This window comes from Phacochoerus africanus, chromosome 4 (genome assembly GCF_016906955.1).
Source record: "Phacochoerus africanus isolate WHEZ1 chromosome 4, ROS_Pafr_v1, whole genome shotgun sequence".
In the NCBI taxonomy this organism is placed as follows: Eukaryota; Metazoa; Chordata; class Mammalia; order Artiodactyla; family Suidae; genus Phacochoerus; species Phacochoerus africanus.
The window spans coordinates 38,680,527-38,700,557 of NC_062547.1; the positions used below are offsets into that span (position 1 = coordinate 38,680,527).

The following is a 20,031-nucleotide window of genomic DNA, read 5'->3' on the forward strand; positions in this document are numbered from 1 at the left end:
AAAGGTAAAAAAATAAAAAAAAAATACGATAAATTTAAAAAGAAAAGAAAAGAAAGACAACCCTGACTCTGCATGGAAATGTATTTACTCAGACACAGTTCTGCAGAGGAGAGGGTCACCACAGGATTTTTTTTTTTTTCTATTCAATTTACTAACCTTGATGTTGCCATGATACTCAGAAAGACACTTGGGGAAATGAGAAATTGGTTACAACAGAAAATGTATGACAAGGAAATGTAGAGGTTAATATAACTATGAAAGCAAATGAAATAATCCTAAACAAAAAAATACCTAACTAAATTCTACACTGTATAAAAAATAGTAGATCATGATAATGATGGATTACTTTAAGGATCAAAAGTTTTCTTTCTTTTTTTTTGTCTTTTGTTGTTATTGTTGTTGTTGTTGCTGCTATTTCTTGGGCCGCTCCAGCGGCATATGGAGGTTCCCAGGCTAGGGGTCGAATCGGAGCTGTAGCCACCGGCCTACGCCAGAGCCACAGCAACGCGGGATCCGAGCCGCGTCTGCAACCTACACCACAGCTCATGGCAACACCGGATCGTTAACCCACTGAACAAGGGCAGGGACCGAACCCGCAACCTCATGGTTCCTAGTCGGATTCGTTAACCACTGCGCCACGACGGGAACTCCAAAAGTTTTCTTTTTATTAAAAACTCAATCAATGTAAGAGACCATACTAACAAATTTAAAGAGAAAAATACGAAATCATATTGATTGATGCAGAAAAATGTATTTGAGGTAGTTCAATTACCTATTAAAACCTATTTAAGAAAAAAAGTAGGAAAAGAAAGAAATTACTCAATCTGATAGAAAGCATCTACCAAAATCCTGGGATGAACATCATTCTTAAGTAGGGAAAAGTCTGAAGCATTCTCTTTAGAATCAAGAAGAAAATAGAGTGTGTATGATCACATTCAAGACTTTATTGGGGATATTATCCAGCATAATAAGATGAAAAAGAAAAATGCAAAAGAGTTAGAAATGAAGGAGAAATCCATGATTATTAACAGTAATGTGAATGGATTATCTGCATAGAAAACCCAAATGAAGTTAAATAAAAATTATTAGAAATAATGAGTTAATTGATATATTTCATTCCTATATATCCACAAAACATAGGTAGAAAATAATTTTTTAAAAGATACCATTTAAAATAATAAAGTTAAAAATACCTAGAAATTGGTTTGACAAAAGATTTATAAGACCCATTTGCCAAAGTTTAAATATTTATTTGAACTCATTAAAGTCCAAAATAAATGTTAATGAATAAGAAGACCTGGCATAACAAAATGTTGATTTACTGAAACAACTGAAATGTAATTTCAGTCAAGAAAACAAAATAATTGTCCATGTGAAATCTTATAAGATGGTTCTAGGAGTTCCCGTCGTGGCGCAGTGGTTAACGAATCTGACTAGGAACCATGAGGTGGCGGGTTCGGTCCCTGCCCTTGCTCAGTGGGTTAACGATCCAGCGTTGCCGTGAGCTGTGGTGTAGGTTGCAGATGCGGCTCGGATCCCGCGTTGCTGTGGCTCTGGCGTAGGCTAGTGGCTACAGCTCCGATTAGACCCCTAGCCTGGGAACCACCATATGCCGAGGGAGCGGCCCTAGAAAAGACAAAAAAAAAAAAAGATGGTTCTAAAATTAACACAGAAAGAGGAAGGACAAGGATAACCAAGAGATTTCTATAGATGAAGAATAAATCAGTCAAACTTGCCCCACCAGGTATGAGAAGTTATTATAAAGCTGTATTAATTAACATAGTATAGTACTGGTTCAGAGACAGACAAATCTTGGAACAGAATGGAGCCCTAGTATAACAGCCTTGTACTTGCTGTATGGCATCAATGGTATTGTGGGTCACAGAGAGGGGAGGTCTTCCCAATAAATGGTAACACGATATGTGTGTGGTTGTGGGTGTGTGAGTGTGCGCACACATGCACAAGAAATTGAACTTCATGTCAAATACAAAAATCTTTTTCATATATGTGAAAAATTTAAAAGAGAAAGGTAATAATAATGGTAAAGTGCTAAAAATATTTAGACCTAAGGACACGAGAGTAGGTTTATTTTTTGTTTGTTTTTGTCTCTTTTGTCTTTTTAGGGCCCCACTTGTGGCATATGGAGGTTCCCAAGCTAGGGGTTTAATCCAAGCTGTTGCCACTGGCCTACGCCAGAGCCACAGCAATGCCAGATCTGAGCCGTGCCTGAGACCTACACCACAGCTTATGGCAACGCTGGATCCTTAACCCACTGAGCAAGGCCAGGGATCAAACCCGCAATCTAATGGTTCCTAGTCGGATTTGTTTCTGCTGTGCCACGACGGAAATTCCAGAATAGGTTTTTGATTATGCGGTAGGGAAGACTATATTAAACAAAACTTTAAAAATGCTAAACCATAAAGGGAAAGACTGATAAATTCTACTATATTAAAGTATGTATGTACTTTTGTCCATCCATAGCAGTGGTTCCCAACTGGAAGTGATTTAGCTCACAAGAGGACATTTGCAGTATCTGGAGACATTTTTGGTTGTCACAGCTGGGAGGGTGGGCTACTGGCACCTAGTGGGTAGAGTCCAAGGATGCTGCCAATCATCTTATAATTCAAAAGACAACTCCCCTCCCCCCAACAAAGAATTATCTGCTCTATAATGTCAATAGTACTGAGGATGAGAACCTATGGTTAAAGATACTATTAAGAAATTAAAAAATATGGAGTTCCCGTCGTGGTGCAGTGGTTAACGAATCCGACTTGGAACCATGAGGTTGCGGGTTCGGTCCCTGCCCTTGCTCAGTGGGTTAACGATCCGGCGTTGCCGTGAGCTGTGGTGTAGGTTGCAGACGCGGCTCGGATCCCGCGTTGCTGTGGCTCTGGCGTAGGCCGGCGGCTACAGCTCCAATTGGACCCCTAGCCTGGGAACCTCCATATGCCGAGGGAGCGGCCCAAGAAATAGCAACAACAACAACAACAACAAAAAGACAAAAAGACAAAAAAAAAAAGAAATTAAAAAATAGAGGAGTTCCCACTGTGGCACAGCAGGTTAAGAATCCAGTGTTGTCTCTGAGGCGGTGAGGGTTCAATCTCCAGCCCAGCAATGTGGGTTAAGGATCCCGCATTTTTGCAGCTGTGATGCAGGTTGCAACTGCAGCTCAGATTTAGTCTCTAGCCTGGGGACTTCCAGGTGCACAGTTGTGAGCAGAGAACAAACAAACGACTCCCTGCCCCCCAATAAAATGGAAGATGGTAACTATTTGATGATCCTGAGCGCATAGACCCCAGTCCTTCTGGAGTGGGTTCAATCTCATCAACCAGTCAGAGAATTGTTCACAAGCTGATCATACACACCAGTTCCCTCACCTGGTCTTTAAAATTGTGTTCCTGGGAGTTCCTGCTGCGGCTCAGCAGAAACGAATCTGACTAGCATCCATGAGAACGCAGTTTCTATCCCTGGCCTTGCTCAATGGGTTAAGGATTGGGCGTTGCCGTGAGCTGTTCTGTAGGTCGCAGATGCAGCTGGGATCTGGCATTGCCTTGGCTGTGGTGTAGGCTAGTGGCTACAGCTCTGATTTGACCCCTGGCCTGGGAAACTCCACATGCTGCAGAGGCAGCTCTAAATAGCAAAAAAAAAAAAAAAAAAAGTGTTCCTGAAACATCCCCTCCCTCACCTGGCCTTTAAAAATGTGTTCCTATGGATAAGCAATGAGATCCTACTGCATAGCACTGGGAACTATATCTAGTCACTTATGATGGAGCATGATGGAGGATAATGTGAGAAAAAGAATGTATCTATGTATGTGTGACTGGGTCACCTTGCTGTACAGTGGAAAATTGACAGAACACTGTAAACCAGCTATAATAGAAAAAATAAAAATCACTTAAATAAAAAAAAATAAAAATAAAAAAAATGTGTTCCTGAAACAGAAACACATTGGAGAGTTCAGGCTTTTTTAGCAGTAGCTGTCCTGGACTACTTGTAGTGTGCCTTACAAAAAACTTTAAACTTTTCCTCACCACAACCTGGTATCATCAGTACATTGGCTTTTCTGCCAATGTATGCAGGCAGGTGGACTGAAGTTTGGTTCAGTGTCCATGTGTCCATGACACGTAGATTTTTTTAAAAGAGCTCATCTTTTAGTAATTTTCACAAATATACAAATTTTGAGAAATCTGTAATAAAATGCAACATGGAGAATAATCTAGAAAGCATATAACATTTAGATGTTCCAGTGGAATCTTCACAGGAGGCGAGAATTACCTTTTCCTCAACGTAAGTAACAGATATGCATATTTATTTATTTATTTATTTATTTATTTATTTTTTGTCTTTTTTTTAGCTATTTCTTGGGCCGCTCCCTCGGCATATGGAGGTTCCCAGGCTAGGGGTCCAATTGGAGCTGTAGCCGCCGGCCTACGCCAGAGCCACAGCAACGCGGGATCCGAGCCGCGTCTGCAACCTACACCACAGCTCACGGCAACGCCGGATCACTAACCCACTGAGCAAGGGCAGGGATCGAACCCGCAACCTCATGGTTGCTAGTCGGATTCGTTAACCACTGCGCCACGACGGGAACTCCAGATATGCATATTTAAAAGTCTGTATTACCTTAATGGAGTCTTGACTGAAGGTTTTTTTTGTTGTTGTTGTTATTGTTGTTGACATTTGCTAACAAAGGTACTATGATAATCAAAGAATTCCATCTTCTTCCAAAGGAAATTTCTCCTAGTTACTTAAATTAAGCAAAAAATTCCAAGCAATACATACGGATAAATGGCTTCCTTAACATTTCCAAAGATCTGTTTCCCAGTCATTATGATGATCAACTGAGTTGTCAATTCTATTAGACAGCCTGCAGGATCACACTGGTAAGAAGGGGAAAAAAACCAAAGTAAAGTGAATGATGAAAGATGGATTTCCACAAGAGAAATCCCAAACCAGAAGGAGACTCTGAAGATCTGTCTTTGAGTGGATAGTAAAGATATATTTAGCTCAAGAGTCCCAAGCATAGTCACAGATGAGTACCGTCTAGCTATATTAGAGTCAGCTGTGAAATGTTAAGAACAAGTTTCTGGGCCTCATTCTTAGAAAATTTCGTATATTTATATCTGGGTGAGGGCTGGATAAAAACTTGAGTTTGTGCCAGGCACATCAAAAGGTAGGTAGTTAACACTGAGCTGCTGAAGCCACAGGCTCACGTCTCAAGAGAATTCTTACCTCTTCACTTCTCCACACGTTAAACAAATATGTATATTTTCCGGGATAGCCCACGAACTTCCCTTTAAAGAAAGCGACGTAGAAGCAGGACGAGTAAAAATTTACAAACTGAAACAGGAACATTTTCAAGGTAAGACTGCTTTCATACTCCTGGTGAGTTCGAGGAATCTCTGGTAAATAAAAACACCAGAGTTTAATAATGTGCCTTCCTGTTTCTCCCCAAATTCTGTGTTCCCTAGGACAAGGGGATATCTGGTCATACTATTCTGAGAGTCTGTTGAAATGCTTCCCACTTTGCTCATAACTGACCGATATTGAGTAACTATGGCTGTGTGCTAGACATTCTATTAGAGACTTTGCATTAATCTAATCACTGGAGAAGCCTCAGGAGCTGTCATTAGTACATTCAGAGGGGTGAACTACTGGAATATGAAATTCAAACCTTTACCAGACTGAAGAGCCTTATGCTCATTCCTGTTACATTATACAACATCCTGTATACATTTTAGATCCCTCTCGTCTGTTTTCAGTCCACTTTAAACAAAGTAAATCATCTAAAGGGCAGAGGAGGATTTCCAAACTGAATTGTGCTTTCCTCTCATGAATTATATGGCTTCATCAGTTTTTGAAAACAATGTCACGCAAATGGTGGCAGTAAAAAGTATCCATTTTCCCTCTCCTTCATTTAAAATGCATGATCATGATCTATCACTTAATGAATTCTAAAGACAAGAAAAATGGAGTTTCTCCACGGCACAGTAGAACAAGGGGAAGTATCTAAGAGTAAGGGAGAGTGTCTTCCAAGCTTACGATCTCTTGATAGCCTGAGCTGATCCAGCCAAATCCATGACATCGTCAGTGACACTGAAATTGCAACCCGTATTCTAAAAACTACCCCATCTTACTAAAATTTAGTTGCACTACAAAAAAAATCTCTAATGTGAATACAAGTGATTTTTCTCATTGATGAAAGTGAGATATTTTTAAGTGCTTAGTTTTTAGGTGCTATTTGCATATATATATATATATATTATATATACACACATATTAACTATATATATAATATATATATATTTTGCTGTTGCTAATGGAAAAAAAATAAAACTGAGGAAGAACTCCATATTTAATAACATCTGCTTCTCATGGTTACTCCAGTGCACTAGAGTAATTTCTATGCTACCTTTTTGGTTACCATTGAGCACAATGTCAGTGTACAGATTTAGAGGCGAGGCAAGAGGTCCGACAGAGAGAGAGGTCCCCAAAGCAGCTGAGGCCTGGAGCTGAGTCTCTGGTCTTATCTCTAACTTGCTGGGGGCAAGGCCAGCAGAAGGTCTGCTCTGTGCTCCTCTCCCTGACTGAACTTCCCACCCTACCTGTGACTCCTTCATTCCCTCATGGCTTTAAGAGACATTTAAAAAATTTTAAAAGAAAACAATCCAGGTTCTAAGACATGGCAACTGAAAAGAGGAGCACTAAGTTTTAAATTTATTCAGGAGGACCCGATTGTTTTGTTCTCCTCACAATTGTTTTCAAAATCCAATGCCTTCTAAAAACCATACACATGAAATAAAAAGGATCTGTGCCTTCAGAAAAGTATGAGGATTTTATTTAGGTTTCAACTAACCTCATCAAAGAAGGATTAAGAAGATCTACAGAGTCCTAATTCTTTTTAGTTCTTCTTCGTGCTTGTATTATAACAGGCCTGAATGTAGCTGTTAGAGGATTCTGAAGTACCAGGTTATGGGTCTACCTGTAGAGCAAAACTGCCTTAAAATGTGCCTTTAAAAAAACGAACTCCCTGGGAGATGATCCTGAAAAATAAAATACTGGCTGCCATATCCGTAAACAAGGATGTCACAGTCATCAGCCATTGCAACCACCTCTGATCTGGGAGCCTTGAAGGAACTCAGGAAGGAAACAAAGAATACCTGCCAACTAGCAGCCATCAGACTGCAGCCACTCCTGATGGTGAGCCCTGAGGATGTGAAAACATAGGTTACTGGCCCCAGATGGCTGAGGTGCCTATCAAAGGAATGATTTCAATGAGCCCAGACTCTCGCATCTTCCCCTAGAAAAGCGCTAAATTTACTTTTATTCAGAATACCTGCCCTTGGTGCAAAACTCCTATGCATCCTAGCTCCCCACTTTGCCTCCTCTAAGCAGTTTTCTCAGGGTTCTTGAGATGCTGCTTCCCAGGCTTAAGGCCTCAGTTTTGTCCACCATATACAATATAACTCTTCATTTTAGGTTGTGCATATTTTATTAGTCAACAATCTAAAAATGGAGGTACATCATTGGTAGAAACCGTTTTTTCAGAGTCATACTAATGATTCGGCCAGCTTACCCATTTTTGTAATCCAGGCTGATATCCTTTCATAAAAGAAATTCAAGATCAAGATGACAATGAAGTTCAAACATGACCCAGTGAGAGATGTGGTTATCTGGGGAGTGAGGACACTTTTGACTTGCTTTAAGGATGCTTCACTTTCCATGAAGCTAGCAAATGTAGCAAAGACTGACAGGCGGTATACAATCATAGCCACCATGCACGCGACGACCAGAGACATCTGCAGAAGGGAAACAAAAACTGGTCACTCTTTGTATTCCTGTGATACTTGCATAACTGAAACACACACTTTCCTTCATCTCATGTACTAAGTTTAGCAGCTCTGATGTGGAAAGCAAGGCAAGTTAGGTCCTCTCACCATCGATGGCAGGAAATGAAAACTAGGAAAGTAAGAGGATCAGAGAGAAGGTGCATGACATCAGCTGAGTAAATCAAAAATACAAAAGTATTCATTGTCCATCCTCTAGGTCCATCCTCTAGAATGAGTTGGGAAACTAGCCATCAGGACAGAGTCTACTCACGGCCTTACTTGTTCTTGTGTGTCCCCTGAGGTAAGAATTTTTTCTGTGTGCATTTTTAAAGGTTGTTAAGGACAATAAAGACAATTTTGTGCCAGAGGCTACCTGCGGCCTGCAAAGGCTAAAATATATCTTTTATAGCACATGTCTGGCAATCTCTGCTCTAGGTTGTAGTTAAACATGTTGTGTGATGATTGCTTCCTTTCACAAAAGATATGTTTACAGATTTCATTCCATTTTAGAATACTGCTATTAGTGATCTGATATGCCTAGTATAAATTTTATACCTTCCCTTATTGCAAAATCATAAAGATTTAATGATTGGAAGATTTTATTCTGAAAGTTGAGGAACTGAATCAAATCGAATGAGTACTAGAAATAAGTAACAGTGATCTTTCTGGAACCACACTCCAGAATATTTTTAAGCAGTTTCTTATACTGTTCATTACCTCTTTATATCCTATTTTAAATGGAGATAGAGATAAATTAATAATTTAAAAAATAACCGTATACTCTGCAATCCAATTGTTTGCTATCTTGTTCTGGTTTCAAGTTATCACCAAATTAACAAAGAGAAGGGAGAGAGTGAGGGACAGGCTTTAAGATAAAGCACCCCTCTCCCCCTAACTATTTTTTCAAGGTTCAACTACAGGACACCCATGTAAATTATAGTTTATTTTATATAAAAATTCCATTCAAGATAAAACATACTATGGAGGGGGAGGGAAGAGAGGGACTCAAGAACCATTGTAGATGAAACTGTTGAGATAATTTCAATATGAACTTATGTCAAATAAATGATAACGGTTTTTAAAGAATGCTCACCCATAATGTCACGGTGGCTCCCGATAAAAAGTACCATGGGATACTGTTACACAGAGGCAAATAAGGTTCCATCTCCTGTAATTTTGAAGAAATCACAACACAATTCAAAATCTGCCCTCAAAGTTGAGACTCTAAACAGTCCACAAAGCCCAGTTGAGGTAGAAACCTCCCCAATGGGTTCACTACAGCTCATGGAAAGCTACATTCTAGTAACGAGTCCTTATGTTTAAATAGAAACCTTTAGGGCTCTTAGATGAGATAATTTACAAATGACATGAGATATAAATAATCCACATGATTTCCTGAGTGTTGAATTAGAATGGTATTCAGGTCCAGGCAGACAGGAAAACAAAGTCAAAGCCTAAGCTTCTGCTGAAGTGGACATGGCTTAATGACATTAAAAGTTTATTCTAATTGAGTTAAATTGAATTGAATTGAACTGCAGTGCTCTGTAAGTGCTCTGCATGATATTACATAGGGTACCTTCTTTATACGCGTAGGATTAACTGTCTTCTTCCACAGAGTTCAGAGGCCCAGACTTTTCCACCATAACAGTTTTTTAAGTCATTGAGGGAATATATTAACTACATTAGCTGATATTTTTAGCTATATCAAGAGGCAGTTAGATCTTACCCCTCAAGTACTGTCACATAGTAAAAAATATCTGTCAGTGGAAATCTAAATCATGTAATTCTATTTAACAGATAAGATTTTACATCTTCGTAGCCCAGGGATTTTCAGAAAGGACAGAATGGAAACAGAACTTAGCAGGTAGAGTTGGTTGCCTAAGAACTCTACAGAATCCCAGGATGTGTGTGCATACATCTGATTGGTTATGCATGTGTATATCCAATGTGTGTGTGCTCATGCGTGCCTGTGTGTGCTCCCAATAGACTCAAATGTAAAAGTTCTGGTTGTGCTTAGCCACTGAAGAAGCACGTCTACAAAGTAAAAAAGAAAGAAAAAAAGAAAAAAGAAATCCTCTCATTTTCAAAACCGTTAAAGCTAAGGGAAGTAGATGATTCACAGTGAATCAATACACAGTATTTTTCAACTGGTTCCAAAGGTGAACATTCAGTACATCTTGTTTTTAGCCCAACAGTTTTTGGCAAAGCCAAAAGACCTGCTTTTATTTTCATTTTTATCCCATGAGGTGTGAATAGATACCTGCAATGTCATTATTATGATCTCTTTTAATGTATTTCAATTAACTGCAAATTGCCACCCAGGTTGTGAATGTATTTTCTGAGGTGGTTTTTTCTTTTCATTCACTCACTGAATTCTTGTAGTATTCAATGAAATTGAATAAATGTTTAATTAATGCCTAAACTGTGAAAGGAATTGTGAGTATTATACACAAGAATAGTATTCTGAACAGAACAGGACATTCTGCTGAAGAGATTTTAGAGACATATTCTATTCTCTCTTTAATAGCATCAGGTACCATGGTGATTATAGATTGTGGAAAGGTAGGGACTCTAAAAGAATATGCAGCCAAAAGTCTGCCAAGTACCTTTCAATTTCACATGGGAAAAAAAAATTAGGTGGAGTTCCTGTTGTGGAAATGAGTCCGACTAGTATCATTGAGGATGTGGGTTCGATTCCTGGCCTCATTCAGTGGGTTAAGGATCTGGTGTAGCTGTGGTGTAGGTTGCAGATGCAGCTCAGATCCTGCATTGCTATGGCTGTGGTGTAGGCCAGCAGCTGCAGCTCCTATTCCATCCCTAGCCTCGGAACTTCCATGCCACAGGTGCAGCCCTAAAAAACCAAACAAATAAAAGAAAAGAAAAAAATGAGGTACCAAGAAGCCAAACAACTCAGTCAACAACGTACAGCCAGTTTTTCAATTATCCCAAAGCCTAGACTTCCCTTCCCAGACCCCAGTGCAATGATCTTCCCATTATAATTAGAATGGACTAAGTGAATAAACTTTGGCCTGATAAAGCAATCACTCATAAGCCCTCTATCTTAATACAATAATATGATACAATTTTAACTTTTGCATATTAACTTAGTATCATTTCCATTTATGTATAAACACACACACAAACACACACAAAGCCCACAGCATACACACTATTTTCCATTTCATTTTATTTCACTTAGTATTAAAATGATATAGTTCATGATATGATGACTTGGATTTGCTTCAAAATAATCTAGTGGCAGGGAGGGACAGGTGTATAATTAAAAAAAAAGACTGTCCATGAATTAATAATAATTGAAGCGGGGTGATGGCTCCATCCTGGGTCTCACCATACTTTTCTATCTACTTTCACATGTATTTGAAATGTATATTAGAAGCAAGTAAAAAGGTTTATATGATTTATATGTTAGAGACTACTTTAAAGGCTAATTAAAATACACGTCATTATTTATGAGGCCCCCTACAGCAGTGTGTCTGTTGAAATATGCTGCCCATGCTGCTCCCCTCATCTACCTTAGTCACTGGATTCATTTTCCTGTGTGTACACATAGCTTCAAATTCAGGTCTCAGCTGAAGCTGCTGCTGCTCCTCTTCAAAGTCCACCAGGTCCCACTCATATTCTAGTCTGGCTTGTCGCTGTTTCCAAAACTCCAAAAATAATGTGACTATGAGAAAGAAATGTATAAAAACAAATATAATAAAGAGATGGAGAAATAAATGAATACGAAAAAATAACCGGGTTTTTCTTTATTTTAAAAAGCATTTTGGTTGCATGATGGTTCTTCTGTCACTATAATGTTTGATGATAAATATAAAAGTATTAATGTTGCATAATACTACTTAGTAGTACTGAAAATAACTCATACATACATAAATACAAATTGATTTCTTGGACAACAGTCCATACAAGAAAAAATTTTTCAGGAACATTATTCTCTCTCTTCATTCAGATAATTTGAAGTAATATTTGAACTTGACTTTTTACTAACTTGACTTTTACCTAGATTTTGTTTGCTTGTTTTTTATTGAAATCATTCAAGCAACTGTACCACTTGCTCATGCTTATGGAAATTTAAGGAAAACATAAGAACCCATTTCACAGTGCAGTATGTCTCTCTCTCCTGCTCTGTCTGTCTCTCTCTATATGTATAACATACGATATTATATATAGTATGAGAGGCTACCTCGTGGGCTTGAAGTCCTCAGAAAGTCCACCAAATACAACATAATTCTCTCAGAGTTCCCACTGTGGTGCAGTGGAAATGAATCTGACTAGTATCCATGAGGATGTGGGTTCAATCCCTGGCTCAGTGGGTTGGGGATCTGGCATTGCTGTGAGCAGTGGTGTAGGTCACAGATGCAGCTTAGATCCCACATTGCAGTGGCTGTGGTGTAGGCCAGCAGCTGCAGCTCCGATTTGAGCCCTAGCTTGGGAGTTTCCATATGCCATAGATGCAGCCCTAAAAAGCAAACATATAAACAAACAAAATACATAATTCTCATTTTCTAGATTGTGTTTTTTTTCTTTTTCAGTCAACAAAGATAAGGATCCAAGTTCATTCTTTTGCATGTCAATATCCAGTTTTCTCAGCACCATTTGTTGAAGAGTATCCTTTCTGCATTGCGGTTTTTTTTGTTGGAAGCTTGTCGAAGATTAGTCAACCGTATATGGGTGGATTTATTTCTGGACTCCATTCTGTTTCACTGGTTTGTGGGTCTATCTTTATCATACTGTTTTGATTGCTATAGAAAACAAATAGTTCCTGACTGGCTATCTCTCCAGGGCGGCAGACACAAATACCCATGGTCCAATCTTTCCCTGAAAGAAATCTACTTGCATACTTTAAAAGCAGTTGCCTGATAATTCAGCTTGCAAACAGTCTGAATCTGGGTGCTGAAGGAGATCTTCTCATTTGAGATACCAATAGGTCTTGGCACAACTCCCAAATATTGGGAGCCACTAAGAATAAAGAAGGCAGCTTGGACAATCACAGGCCACACTTTCAAGGCTGGGAGAGGTAATGGTTTTATCTAACGCACAAAAATCAACACAGAGAGGCAAGCTAAGTGAAGAAACAGAGGAATATGTTCCAAATAAAACAAGACAAACCTCAAAAAAAGATCTTCATGAAATGGAGATAAGTGATTTACCTGATAAAGAGTTCAAAATAATGGTCATAAAGATTTGTTTCCATAACAAAGGTCCAGGAAACAATGCATGAACAAACTAAGTTTCTGAACAAAGAGATGTTAAATATAAGAAAGTATTAAACAGAAATTATAGAGCTGAAGAATACAATAATTGCATTATAAAATTCAATAGGTAAGTTCAACAGCATACTAGTTTAAGTAAAGAAAGAATCAGCAAACTCCAAACAGGGGAAGAGGAATTCATACAGTCAGGGGGGCAAAAATGAATTAAATGAAAATGAAAAATAAGTGAAAAAAGTGAAGTTAGCTTGAGGGAGTTATAGGACAATATCAAATAGACCAACATTTGCATTATAGGGATTCCAGAAGGAGAAGAGATGGAGAGAGAGACAGAAAACTTATTCAAAGATATAATGGCTAAAAACATCTCTAACATGGGGAGGAAACCCCCCCCCCACAAATATCAGATCTAGGAAAGCCACTGAATTACAAAAAAAAAGTGAAAAAAAAAGAGAACCATGTTGAGACACATTGTAATCAAAATGTCAAAAAGTAAAGACAAAGGGAAAATCTTACAAGCAGTCAGAGAAAACAAAAACAAAATCTTTACAAACAAGGGAACCCACATAAGACTATCAGCAGAATTTTCAGCAAAAGCATTGCACACCTGAAAGGAGTAGCATGTAGTCAAAGCACTGAAAAAAAAAACAAAAAACAAAAAACAAAAAAAACCTGAGGACCAAGAATACTCTACTTGGAAAGTTTTCCAGATAAGCAAAAGCTGAAAGAGTTATCACAATAAGGATGGCTTTTTAAAAAAGGTTAAAGGGACCCCTTTAAACTGAAATGAAAATATATCAAAGTATAAATTTCATTGGTAAAGGTAAATGTATAGTTAAATTCAGAATATTCTAATGTTATAACGGTTGCAGGTAAAACACTCATAAATATATTATAAAGGTTAAAAGACAAAAGCAGTAAAAATAACTACCTACAATAAAACTGTATAACAAGTAATTGGTTAAAGAATAGACAGGCTAAGAAGATATAAACTGTGACATCGAAAACATAAAACATGGAGTTCCCATTGTGGTTCAGTGGTAATGTGGACGTGGGTTTGATTCCTGAATCCACTCAGTGGGTTAAGGATCCCGCATTGCTGTGGTTGTGGTGTAGGCCAGCAGCGGCAGCTCTGATTCAACCCCTAGCCTGGGAACTTCCATATGCCACAGGTGTGGCCCTAAAAAGACAAAAACAGAACAAAACAAAACAAAACCAACCAAACAACAAAAAAAATAAAGTATGGAAGGGAGACTAAAAACATAGAGCTTTAATATACATTTCAAGTTAGTCTTCAAAATGTTATAGATGTTTTACGTAAGCCTCGTAACCCCAGAGAAAAAAAATCTTATCAACAAAGGGACCTAAGGTAAAGGGACCTAAGTATACCATTACAGAAAATCCTCTTCCCCAAAGGAAGAGAACAAGAGCAGAAGAAAGGAACAAAGGAATTATAAAACAATTAACAAAATACCAATAGTAAGTCTATACCTATCAGTAATTACTTTAATGTAATTAACTAAATTCTCCAATCAAAAATCACAAAGTGGCTGATTAAAAAAACAAAAACCACAAACCAAAAACAAAAACAAAAACAAAAACCAAAAAAAACCAAAAGAACCCCAAGACCCAACCAAGTGCTGCCTACAAGAAACTCACTTCAGCTGTAAGGACACAAAATAAACTAAAAGTGAAGAGATGGAAAAAGATATTCCATGCAAACAGAAACCAAAAGAAAGCAAGACTAGCTATACTTATATTAGACAAAATAGACTTTAATACAAATATCAAATAAATGGAAAGAGAGTCCATGTTCATGGACTGGAGGAACCAATATTATAAAAATGTTCATACCTAAGTAATCTCCAGATTCAATGCAATGCCTATCAAAATTCCAAAGCTTTTTTTCACAGAAATAGAGAAAACAATCCTAAAATTTGTATGCAGCCATAAACGACTCCAAATAGCCAAAGCAAACTTGAGAAAGAAGAACAAAGCAGTAAGCATCATACTTTTGATTTCGAACTATACTATAAAGCCATAGTAATGAAATAGTATGTTACTGGCATAAAAACAAACACACAAACTTATGAATCAAATCAAGAGCCCAGAAATAACCCCATAATTAGTTATTATAGTCAACAAACATTTGATAAAGGAACCAAGAATGAAGGAAGAAGGGTTTCTTCTATAAACGTCTTGGAAAACCTGGATATTCATTTGCAAAAGAACAAAACTGAAAAAAGGGACCCTTGTGTACTGTTGGTGAGAATGTAAATTGGTGCAGCCATTACGGAAAAAACTATGCATGTCCCTTCAAAAATTAAATATAGAACTACAATATGATCCAGCAATCCCACTTTTATGTGTATATCCAAAGGAAACAAAATCTCTATTGAAATGATATCTTCACTCCCAGGGTTGCTGCAGCTTCTGGGTGTTCCATGTATGGTTGCTCCCCTATTTGTTATGAAATATAAGGCTAGTGTTGGTGTACAATCTCTCTCAATGTAAACAACTGAAAACTATTACATTTGTTATAATTTTTGTACCTATCATCCATTTCTGATTCCAAAATGTGATAGAGGCAGGATTTGGCAGCCATATGACAGGGAGATGTCCATATACTAACTTAACCAGAGGAGGCTGCCCAAGAATTGTTGGTAAGACTCTCTGTGTCCCCTATTCTCCCTTTGAATCTGGACCATTCCCTTTGGATCACAGCATCCAAGCAGAAGTGACAGAAACCCATAAATTCCTCTGTCTCACATACACTCCTTTCCCCCTACGAAATTTGGCATTCATTTGCCTGGACCAAGCTGCTCCCTTGCCCGGTTTTTAAATGGACATATTTTTGTTTGTTAAAGACTTTTTGTTAACTTGGAAAGAAAAAGGTCTCTCTTTTCCTAGAATTCCCCCAAATTTTGAGACATGGTTTAGAAGTTTTTAGGCCTACTCTTGCTGAGTTACTCTTACAGAAAATATTTCCTACAGATGGTGGGAACCTCATGACACTTTCACTTCCCATATGATATAGAAGAGGAAACATGGGGACATTTCCAAAATTAAGGGGAATTCCACTTTACATGGAAGACTTTTACTAAATGGACATGGAAGCTGAAATTAGAATTCAACACAGGGAATGTAAACTCAAACACTGATTGATTAGTGCTCAACATTTTCTGAGTTTTGTTCATTTGTATCCATGACTCAATATCCTTCAGCCACCAAATACTTATGGTCTTGTGAATGAAGCACTTACTGAGACTGTTTTTATTATGGTGTTAAGTGTGGGCTGAATATATATAAAGTTTAAAAAATCATAGTGTGTTTTAGAGAAATGAGCAGATGAATAAGAGAGACCTTTCTGGACCAAAGGCCAAGACCTAAAGACCACTGATGTGGACTCCATCAGTGTACTGAAGCTAGCAAAGACACAAAGATGTAAAACCACTTTGGGTTTATAAGAAATGCCATCTGTATATGTTATATGAATGGCCATATAACAGAACATGGAGAAAGTTGTTTTTAGTGTGACTATTTACTTACCCCAAATTCCCATGAATATTGCAAAGAACACTGTTGACTCATTGTCAAATAAGTGGGAGAACTGTAAAACAACAACATCAGAAAAACTGCTTAGTAACAAACACAATACAAAAGGAGGGAAATTGCAAGTCTTTTCAACATACCACAATACATACACACCTTTGAAGCCAAACACGTGGAATTGAGTCTCCAATAGTCACACATCAGATCACAGAGTGGGCACATGATAATCTGACCTCCAATCTCAGGGTCACAGATCTCAGTGCTGCAGAAGGAAGAGCAAAGTTATTTTATTCTTTTTTCTTTTTTCTAGGGCCACGCCTATGGCACATGGAAGCTCCAAGGCCAGGGGTGGAACTAGAGCTGCAGCTGCCGGCCTATGCCACAGCAACAGCTACACCAGATCCAAGCTGCGTCTGTGACCTAGACCTTAGCTTCTGGCATTGCCAGATCCTTTAACCAACTGAGCGAGGTCAGGGATAAAACCCACATCCTCACAGATACTAGAAGGGTTCTTAACTCTGAGCCACAGTGGGAACTCCAGCAAAGTTATTTTAAAAGTGACATGTTTGGGCAGAAGTCCAAAGCTGTTCTTAACAGAACAACTTTACACTGCTTGTCACATATGGCAGAAGGAGCAATGCAGGTCAAGTCATGCTTTGCGGAATGGGATCTTTACCTCCCATCATTGTGAAATGCTTTGAGGAATGGGATCTTTAGTGCCCATCATTATAAAACAGATTTTCCAAAAAAATATGTTAAGATGATGCATACACCAATTAACCAGATGAGAGAAATTTTTTCACATATATATGTATATCTAATCATCATGATGTATGCTTTAAATATCTTACAATTTTGTCAATTATATTTCAATAAAGGTGAAAAAAAACCCAGTAGATTTTCCATGAAGTACCAAGTGAGGGGTAACTGCTTTGTTTAGGTCTTTTTCAGAAGTATCAATTATCTGTTGCCATAGGAAACATTCTGACACAAACTCCAGAAAAAATAATAACAACAGTTTCAGTTAGTATAAGATTTCTTTCTCTATTTGGGCAACTTGGTTGCACTTACCTGCTTAAGTTATCATGCATTGAGAATAAGCCATAAATAAAACAAACTAAGCCAACTATTGCTGCAAAAAATAGCATTTCTGTGTAAAATCCAAGAAAGACAAAATAGATGCCAATTTTTTCTCCATAATAATCCCTATGAAAGAGAATAAAAATAGAATCAGAGGTTGCAAGAATGATACAGTCCAGAGAGTCTTGGTTTTGTATTCAGACAAGCCTGTATTCTAATTTTGGCTCCACTGCTTTCTAGCCATGTAATTTTGATAAAGTTACTAAATTTTCTAATCTTTGGTTGCCACATCATAAAATGCAGGATTATGCTTATCCACAGAACTGGTGTAAGGATTAAAAGAGATAACAAATATAAACAGGAAGCCAACTGAGTACAAGCTGTTTTACTTGTGAAATAATAAGGTAACTTGAAAAGCTTTTTAATTTTAAAGAGAGTTTAAAATAAAGTGCAAATCATTCTGTGGTGTGACTTCTAGTAATTAACTTAAATCAAAATCACATTCGCGGTCTGCTCAGAAACTTTTGCTTCCTCTCTAAAACTGAAGAAAGTACGAGGACCACAACAGGTGAGCGTCGTTGTACACATGAATGTCCACCTTCCTTCAAATGTGGATCACTGATGGATGCTTATGGGGTTGTAAGACAGGCAGCAAACCAAGGAATCAAGAATGACTGTGTAATGAAGTTCCATAAAATATACAGTTCAGCTCTTGCTTTACAAAGAGTGGAAAAGTGACAGCATTATTTGGCATCAATGTTCATCTCTTATAACCGAATTTTTTTTCTGTTGATTTTAAAGCGACTTCTCCCTTAAGGAATCCCTCAAAGAACCAGAGAACTAGGTTTTTCTCTACCTCAGAAAACCAGGTTTATAAAAAAAACAACATTAAAAAAATAGGTTAATTTTTCCCCTTATTCACGTAGAGCTCAGCTCACCAAATCTGTGAAGTCCTTCCACAGTTTTCTATGTAGAGAGATGTGAGTCCTTTTAGGTTCTAACTGCATTACACATATAAACCTATTAAAGCACTTTACATTAAATTGTAATTCCCACACATGCTCAAAAAAACAGGCAACTCAACACAAAGGGTTTAAATTTTATATAACATAAACTTAATACAGACTTAACCAAAACAATTTCCAAGTGAGGTTTATAATATTTCTCATAATATTAATTTTATTGAACCTCCCATTCTTCAGTTTTCAAAGTTTTGAATATTTTCTAATGAAATAGGAATCTTTCTCCTTGTACCACATTTCATTTTTTTCAGTGATAATAAACATTTTTACCTTGTTGTTTTCCCTTGTACTGCTCTTCAAATGACTATAAACTTGAAAGCCAATTATTTATTGTATCACCTTGTTAATTTACACTTATGACTTCCTTAGGTTCACTCACACAGGATGAGTAAACCTGCTTTTGCTCTTTGTGTGTGTGTGTGTGTGTGTGTGTGTGTGTGTGTGTGTGTGCGCGTCTTTTAGGGCCACACCGGTGGCATATGGAGGTTTCCAGACTAGGGGCCCAATCAGAGCTGTAGCTGCCAGCCTATGCCAGAGCCACAGCAACACGGGATCTGAGCCGTGCCTGTGACCTACACCACAGCTCATGGCAGTGCTGCATCGCCAGATCCTTAACTCACTGAGTGAGGCCAGGGATCGAACCCAAATCGTCATGGATACGAGTTCTGTTCGTTAACCAATGAGCCACAACGGGACCTCCTCTTTTTTTTTTTTGGCCAAAAAATAGAGAAATTACTATACGACTTTATAATATCAAAATTCCCACCCCCCAAAAGAATAAAGATATTTTATTTGAGAAAATTTACTATTTACCATGTCTACTTCCATTCGATATTTAAAAATGATAGAATTGATTTTTAAGGTAAAATATTATTGCTGTAGGCTTAATCAAAAAATTATTTGAAAATTCATAAAGAAACTGGATATTTCAAATCTTTATTCTTGAACTACAATTTTCTTTCAAGTTTTAAGAATCTTGTTCATTGAGAAATAAAAGTTCTCAAGAATTCTAGAACTTTAGTATTTAAAAGATTCTCAAAAAGAGAAAGTCTCAAAGGAATAGTTATTATATATAGAATTATAGAAACTACTAAACTTTGGATTTGGAGAGCTTCAGAATAGATTAACAACTAAACAGTCCCTTAAGAATGCAAAAAGCAAGAGACATGTCATAGATTTGTATTATGGTAAAAAACCAAATATATTATTTACATATTATTGAAATAACATTTAATAATTATCTTATTCATGACAAAGAAAAAGAAAAGTCTAATAACATGAGATACACTATAAAGTGTCAAATGTAAGGAGAATGAA

At 37.6% G+C, this 20,031-nt stretch overlaps 1 protein-coding gene across 2 annotated transcripts in view; it reads right to left on the reverse strand.

The window, feature by feature from the left end:
• ANO5 (anoctamin 5) overlaps positions 1-20,031 on the reverse strand; it is an 81,953-nt gene that overhangs the window by 12,090 nt on the left and 49,832 nt on the right. For both annotated transcript variants that reach the window (XM_047776131.1, XM_047776132.1), the window contains exons 10-17: positions 17,684-17,818; positions 16,769-16,874; positions 16,610-16,670; positions 11,363-11,514; positions 8,923-8,997; positions 7,577-7,799; positions 5,233-5,402; positions 4,783-4,880 (exon numbers count right to left, since the gene is read on the reverse strand). In XM_047776131.1, coding sequence (XP_047632087.1) covers positions 4,783-4,880; positions 5,233-5,402; positions 7,577-7,799; positions 8,923-8,997; positions 11,363-11,514; positions 16,610-16,670; positions 16,769-16,874; positions 17,684-17,818 — 1,020 coding nt within the window. The remainder of the gene's footprint in view (positions 1-4,782; positions 4,881-5,232; positions 5,403-7,576; positions 7,800-8,922; positions 8,998-11,362; positions 11,515-16,609; positions 16,671-16,768; positions 16,875-17,683; positions 17,819-20,031) is intronic.